The following is a 7,587-nucleotide window of genomic DNA, read 5'->3' as shown; positions in this document are numbered from 1 at the left end:
ATTGATGCATAAATTCACTTCCGGGGCCCACTTGGTGTATGCTTGGGCTGAGCTTGATTAATCCACGAGCTGAGGCATTTCCTGGAGTTGAACTCTGAGTTATGACGTGTTTTGGGCGTTCAACTCCGGATCATGACGTTTTTCTGGCGTTTAACTCCAGACAACAGCATGTACTTGGCGTTCAACGCCAAGTTACGTCGTCAATCTCCAAATAAAGTATGGACTATTATATATTTCTGGAAAGCCCTGGATGTCTAGTTTTCAACGCCGTTGAGAGCGCCCCAATTGGAGTTTTGTAGCTCCAGAAAATCCATTTCGAGTGCAGGGAGGTCAGATTCCAACAGCATCAGCAGTCTTTTTGTCAGCCTTCTTCAGAGTTTTGCTCAAGTCCCTCAATTTCAGTCAGAATTTACCTGAAATCACAGAAAAACACACAAACTCATAGTAAAGTCCAAAAATGTGAATTTAACATAAAAACTAATGAAAACATCCCTAAAAGTAGCTCAAACTTACTAAAAACTATCTAAAAACAATGCCAAAAAGCGTATAAATTATCCGCTCATCAGTTCTTGATCATGTCGGAATAGAATCCATTGATTCTTTTGTGTTTGTCATCACGCCCAACACTCACGAGTTTGAAGCTTGTCACAGTCATTCAATCCCAGAATCCTACTCGGAATACCACATACAAGGTTTATACTTTCCGGATTCTCATTAATGCCGCCATCAATTCTAGCTTATACCACGAAGATTCTGATTAAGGAATCTAAGAGATACTCATTCAATCTGATGTAGAACAGAGGTGGTTGTCAGACACATGTTCATAGATTGAGGAAGGTGATGAGTGTCATGGATTACCAACTTCTCCATAGTTAAGCGCGAATGAACATCTTAGATAGGAACACGCATGTTTGAATGGAAAAACAGAAATAATGCATTAATTCATCGAGACGCTGCAGAGCTCCTGATCGGGGGAAAACTTGTCTCTCAACAAATTCCCATTCGGCAAGTGTACCGAATTTGTCGTCAAGTAAAAACTCACAATAGAGTGAGGTCGAATCCCACAGGGATTGATTGATCAAGCAACTTTAATTAGAGGAATGATCTAGTTGAGCGAATCCATGAATAGAGTTGATAATTGTAGAAATTAAAATGGCAAGAAAGTAAATGACTGAAAGTAAATGGCAGAATTGTAAATGGGAATGGGGAAATTGCTCATAAAAGTAAATTGCAGAAAATAAAGAGAATGGGTAAGATCAGAAATGGGGAGTTCATTGGGCTTAGGAGATGTTGCATTCTCTGGATCAATTTCATTTTCATCTCTTCCTCAATCAATGCACTCATTGATCTCCTTGGCAATCTTAAGTGATTGAATCACAATTTCTTGCAATTCAATCTCTCAAATCTTGATCAATAGCCAATTCCTTGGTCAATTGCTCATGAGAAGAGATGAAGTGTGGTCACTGATTATACCACGTGCACTTCCCAAATCAAATGCTTAGAGGGTTATAGCCACATACCCATCCACACTCAATTTGGTCCAGCATGAGAAAGCATTTCTAGCTAATCTCTTCATTCCTCTTTCAAGGATCCGAAGAGATCCATGTTTGAATAGCTTCTTTTCCAAGATCACTATCCAATTGGATGAAGATCGAAAGCTTTCAAGTAAAATCAAAAGGAAAGATAGAAGAAGAAGAAAAAAAATAGTGTTGATCCATCAAATTACAACAGAGCTCCCTAACCCAATGAAAGGGGTTTAGTTGTTCATAGCTCTAGAAATCAAAATCAAAGATGGTGTGTGAAGGGGGGAAAGTCCGAAGACCCCTCGTCAATCCCCCATTCCAGAATGCTTTCAATGTAAAGACTAAGGCCTTTATATAGGCTCTCCTCAATTACAAAATAAAATTAAAAGCAAATTACAATTAAATGAAAATTCCTATTCTAGATGCTTCTTGTAGTCTTGATTGGTTGACAATTGTGGGCTTGCTTGCTTGGGCTTTGAAGTGGACTTGAGAGAGAAGTGAGTCAAGTTGAGGTCCAGGTGCTAAAGTTAGTGCTAAAGTTAGCCACACTAACGCTAAGTGTGGCGTTAGTGCTAAAGTTATTGTGGCTAACGTTGCACTTGCTGCCCAGTTGGTGTTTTTGGGGCTTAAAAGATGCCTCTTGTTTGTGCTCCAATTTCATGCCCACTATAGAGCATTATATATCGTTGGAAAGCTCTGAATGTCAGCTTTCTAACGCAACTAAAATCACCTCAATTGAACCTCTGTAGCTCAAGTTATGCTCCTTTGAAGTGGACATAGTCGCTGGCATGGTCGCCAACGTTAATGAAAATGTTGAGTCTCAATAACGCCAGAGATTTCCCGTTTTTGAAGCTCAAACTTAGTGTCCATCCCATACTATTATATATTGTTGGAAAGCCCTGGATGTCTACTTTCCAATGTATTTGGAAGCGCATCATTTGGAGCTCTACAACTCGAGTTATACTTCTTAGAAGGTGAAGAGGTCAGTTGGCCTTAAATCAGGTTGATACCATGTTCATCATTGCACTTTTGGGGCAGGTTTTCTCCCTCAAATTTTAGTGTCAACCATGTAGTGCCATATATGCTTGGAAAGCTTTGGAATCCTACTTTCCAATGCCACTGGAATCACCTCATTTGGAGCTTTGTGGCTCAAGTTATGCATGTTTGAAGAAGGCATGGTCAGGCTGCCAGGTGGGACTTTTGCCCATCAGGCTGCCAGGTGGGAATTTTGCCCACGTTAACTTCCACGCTAACTGAGTTAACGTGGGAGTTAACGTGGCTCATTGTGGCTTGTGTGGCTCCTTCCAACGTTAGTGACAATGTTGAGTGTCACTAACGTTGGCCATCACCTTCTTTCATCCATGTTGGCTTCCACGTTAACTAAGTTAACGTGGAAGTTAACGTGGCTTCCTTGGGGGTTGTGTGGTTGCTTTCAACGTTAGTGACAATGTTGGGTGTCACTAACGTTGTCGACCACCCTTGCCTCTTACGTTATCTCCTACCACTAACGTTCCAACTTTCCTTCCTTCCACGTTAGTGTAACTAACGTAGCCACTAACGTGGCTCTTCTCTACTTCTTTTTGCCTGAAATCAAACAAACAGAGTGCATCAAAGTCTTGCTCTTAATCATGGGATCATGCATCATCCAATTTATCATATAATTCATGCAAAATCCTCATGAAATCATGTAAAGTGCACAATGTATACTTGAATCAAGAAGTAAGTGAAATTCTACCCAAAACTAGCTTATTTCCTAAGAAAATGCATGAAACTACCTTAAAAACAGTGAAGAAAAGGTCAGTGAAACTGGCCAAAATGCCCTGGCATCAGCTCCTCACCCCCAACAATGGAGTTTAGAGACTCATGCTGCCAAAAGGTACAAATTTCAGATCTAAAAATGTCATGAGATACAAAATAAGTCTCTAAAAGTTGTTTAAATACTAAACTAGTAACCTAGGTTTACAGAAAATGAGTAAACTAAGATAATTGGTGCAGAAATCAACTTCTGGGGCTCACTGGGTAAGTGCTGGGGCTGAGACTTAAGCTTCTCACATGCCTGGGCTGTTTCTGGAGTTGAACGTCAGGTTGTAACCTGTTTCTGGCGTTAAACTCCAACTTGTAACCTGTTTCTGGCGCTGAACGCCAGACTGCAACATGGAACTGGCGTTGAACGCCAGTTTACGTCATCTATCTTCGCGCAAAGTATGGACTATTATATATTTCTGGAAAGTCTTGGATGTCTACTTTCCAACCCATATAAGAGCGAGCCAATTGGACTCTTGTAGCTCCAAAAAATCTATTCCGAGTGCAGGGAGGTAAGAATCCAACAACATCAGTAGTCCTTTTTCAGCCTAAATCAGATTTTTGCTCAACTCCCTCAATTTCAGCTAGAAAATACCTGAAATCACAGAAAAATACACAAACTCATAGTAAAATCCAGAAATATGATTTTTGCTTAAAAACTAATAAAATTCTATTAAAAACTAATTAAAACATGCTAAAATCTACAAGAAATTATCCCCAAAAAGCGTATAAAATATCCGCTCATCAACTACCGACTGACCTTTGACAAACATGTGTCGTAGATGAGGTTTAAGATCACTCCTGCCATGGACTTTAACAACCGACAGTCGGCCTTATTTGCGTACATGTTCGACGAAAACCTTGATCCATGGTAAAACTCGAGCTTCTTTGTGTTTAAACCCGCTTATCGCGGTTAACTTAACGCCTTAACAATTTCCTCTCACTGTAGCAAGGAACTTGTCCATATTGGAGCCAAGTCCGCAGACAGGGTTGATTTACACAGCTTACTACCGGGAAATGACGTATCGCGAGACATCATCGGGATTTTTTTTTTGCTGTTCTTTGTTACCAGATCATCCATATGGTTGCCATGACTATGACCGGTGCTGAGATCCTTGCCACGTTGCCTGCGTACTGGTGCCTTCCGCTGACTGTCTCGGTAACTTAGCCCTCATCTGGTGTTGGTACTCGAAATGAATCATTGCACCGTTAACGCTCCTTGACAGTCGTCATCGCTCTGATATTTATAGAACACAACTTATTTAATTTGTCAACGTTGTCTGTGTAGGATTATATATTGAACGGGGAGATGACAGAGCTAATGCTCAACCATTACATGGAGAATTGGATGAGGCCATCCAGATTCCTTCAACTTGTCTGTTGACGGAGAACTATTTGTTAATCGAAATCTAAACCACGAACAAGTGTCTTTAGTGGATTACCTAAACGTGTTTATTTTGTGCAGATTTATGTCCCCATGCAGGACGCGCTGGGCCACTGGTTTTTTATGCTCGTGTCTTTCAAAGACCGGACAATTTACAACCTTGATTCATCGCCGAACCAGTTTGAGACGCCTCACCGGGAAGACCGGATCCGGAAAATGGTTACCTACAACTTTGATTGTAGTCTTTACTTTAATTTGGCATACCATGCAACAATTTTGGTTGTAGTATTTACTTTTAATTTCGCATAGCATGCAACACAGCGTGCATAAAAGCGTTCTAACTTATGTTTCGTGGTTCGTGTAGGCAAGGGTCTTGTACAACGTGACACAGGCAGTTTACGAGAAGCACTTAATGACCTTACCAAGCAACTTCGGAGATTTCCCGATAAGGAGCCCCATAGGGATACCAAATTGTGGGCAGAGGTACGTTATCACCAAGTAAAACATGCATGTATCACAATGATGCTTTTCACGGGTTATCCATAATACGTACTGACGGTTACTGTCTATTCGTCGGATCAACATTCAGCATGAACTCAGGGATATGGGTCATCGAGTGGCTCAACATGGGAGACAAATTCAACCCGGTCATGGACGGGATAGTAAGTACGCTCAAATAAAAAAGGTAGATTACGGCTATTATATTATAGGGGCACAATAAACCCGATCGTTTACCGTTTTGCAGTTAAGGGAGAACGAGATCAGGGCAACAACTGCGGTGAACCTGACCAGCACACCATTCAACAAACTCCGGGACCGTGTATTGAGCAAGGCAGAGTGGTGGAGGATGAAAACAAAGAAGTACACCTAAGTCGACCGCCTGGTACTGTGTTGGATACATGGTTCAACCAGCTGTGACACTTATGCCCCCATGCCCAAGTTAGTATTAGGTTGCTTTCTTCTTTAGTTTTATATTTGAGTACACTGTGAGCATGTGTGGCGATTCAAGTTTCTCTTACTCGCAAATTAAGACTTTGTGTGTTTACGGCCTTTTCTTTCATGTTTCGTCTTTCGTGCATGGACGCCTGTTGCAATTTCCAGGAATGATTTTCCTTAATTATATATATACATATGAATGCGATGATGATTAGTTAAAATATATTTTAGTTAGATTTAATTTTAACGCTCCTAGCCATCGACTAAATACGCACCAGCGCGTAACGACAATTCTAATAAATGCCCTCAATTAATAATGTTATGTCTATTTACAAGGCAAGTTCATAGAAGCCTTTTTTTAAAAAAATGCAAATGGATTTCGCCAACGATAAGATGCGTCGGTTAAGTGCGAGGGAACTAGACTCCAAAGGGCAACTCTAAACCATAAATATACTGGCATTCCTATTCTCAACATCACTGGTCAATGGATAACACCGTCCTAAGCATAAACACTGCCAGGCTCTCGTCCAACGAAAAATTACAATGGAGCATTTCTCTACTGCCTTCGAACTACCTCACGACGTTTGGTCAGCCATAGCCATTAAAGTCGCGACGACATCGATTGAGGATCTGTGCCGGTTTCGTATGACGTGTTACGTTGCGCACGATATAGGCGACGAGGATACTGTGCTCATGATGGTTTCCATACCACCCCCGCATGACATGAATTGGTTGTGGCTATGGGATCCTGTTGGGCGAAGATTTTTCGAGAGGTGCATTGAGGTTGGTCACCTGGAACTTATGTTTCGGGAGGCGCTGCGGGAGCTCTACATACGACGTAACAACCCCATCGGATGGGAAATGCTGCAGAATGTAGCAAGAAATGGGTTGGACGCTGCCAAGTACGCACTTTCAATGGAGTTGTTCATTCGAAGGGACGACAGCAATGCCAAAAAAGAAGGTTTGGAAATATTTCACAAGCTCGAAGCGGGTAACTTACTCTCCGCATGTTACTCGAGTTGCTTCGCAATCCTCACAATTTCTTGGCCGGATGAAGTCCAAATGCCAGAAAAGGTAGAAGAACATACAGTCTGTGACTCGAGTAGATGCTTGACCCGGGGCCACATGGGTCTTCTCTATGACTACCGCCGAAGGGTGGCAGAGCGGGGCTCCGTCCACGGTGTCGGAGGCGCCGACCATATCCGGCGCATTCGCCGTCGCGCCAATAACGAGGTGGAACGATTAGTAGACATAGCTAGGGTTTAGGATTGTTATGCATATTAGGTTTAGTCTTGACATATAATATTTTGGTTTAGTATGGACGTATAATATTAGGTTTAGTATTGAAAATTTGAAATATCGTGTAATCAATGCTTTATTTTTTATATATCCATTATGTAAATATTTGTCAGTGATTTATTTTAACTAGCGATTATCTAGTCTATTAATATACAAATATTCTTTAGTTAAACCGATACTTATTATATATAGATATAGTAAGAGTATAGTTAACCAACAAAATTTTTGAACAATGTCTAAACAATGTCAATTAATATGATTAATATATTAAACTTAATTAATAGCATTAAATTCTGATATAACAAAACATAAAGAGCAAAAAAAACTGGGAATCCCCAAGCGACGAAATGGAAAAAAAGGAACTGAAAAAGGAAGTTATTGACCGGTTAGTTAAAAAAATCAACATAAAAAAAATATAAATACAAGGGACGTGTTTGCTAAGGAAGCCGTGTGAGAGCCGACGGAAAACTGAACCGGCACGCTCCCTAAACGACGCGATTGTAGCTGAGTAGGTGTAGATGCACGGTACACAACCGATGGGATACCATCACACACGACACCGGGTGACTATAAAGACACCGTAAACAACAGCCATTGAGATAATTGCTTGGAGCCTTTCTGTTATCCACTACTTACACATAA

General features: G+C 41.0%; 1 protein-coding gene across 1 annotated transcript; it reads left to right on the top strand.

Moving 5' to 3' along the window:
• The first annotated feature begins 6,189 nt into the window (after positions 1-6,189).
• LOC107489799 (uncharacterized) lies at positions 6,190-6,912 on the top strand. Its single transcript, XM_016110562.1, has one exon. The coding sequence runs from the start codon at positions 6,190-6,192 to the stop codon at positions 6,910-6,912; it is 723 nt and encodes a 240-aa protein (XP_015966048.1).
• The last annotated feature ends 675 nt before the right edge of the window (positions 6,913-7,587 follow it).

Source organism: Arachis duranensis, chromosome 5 (assembly GCF_000817695.3).
Source record: "Arachis duranensis cultivar V14167 chromosome 5, aradu.V14167.gnm2.J7QH, whole genome shotgun sequence".
Classification (NCBI taxonomy): Eukaryota; Viridiplantae; Streptophyta; class Magnoliopsida; order Fabales; family Fabaceae; genus Arachis; species Arachis duranensis.
This window is presented reverse-complemented; position numbering and strand designations above follow the sequence as displayed.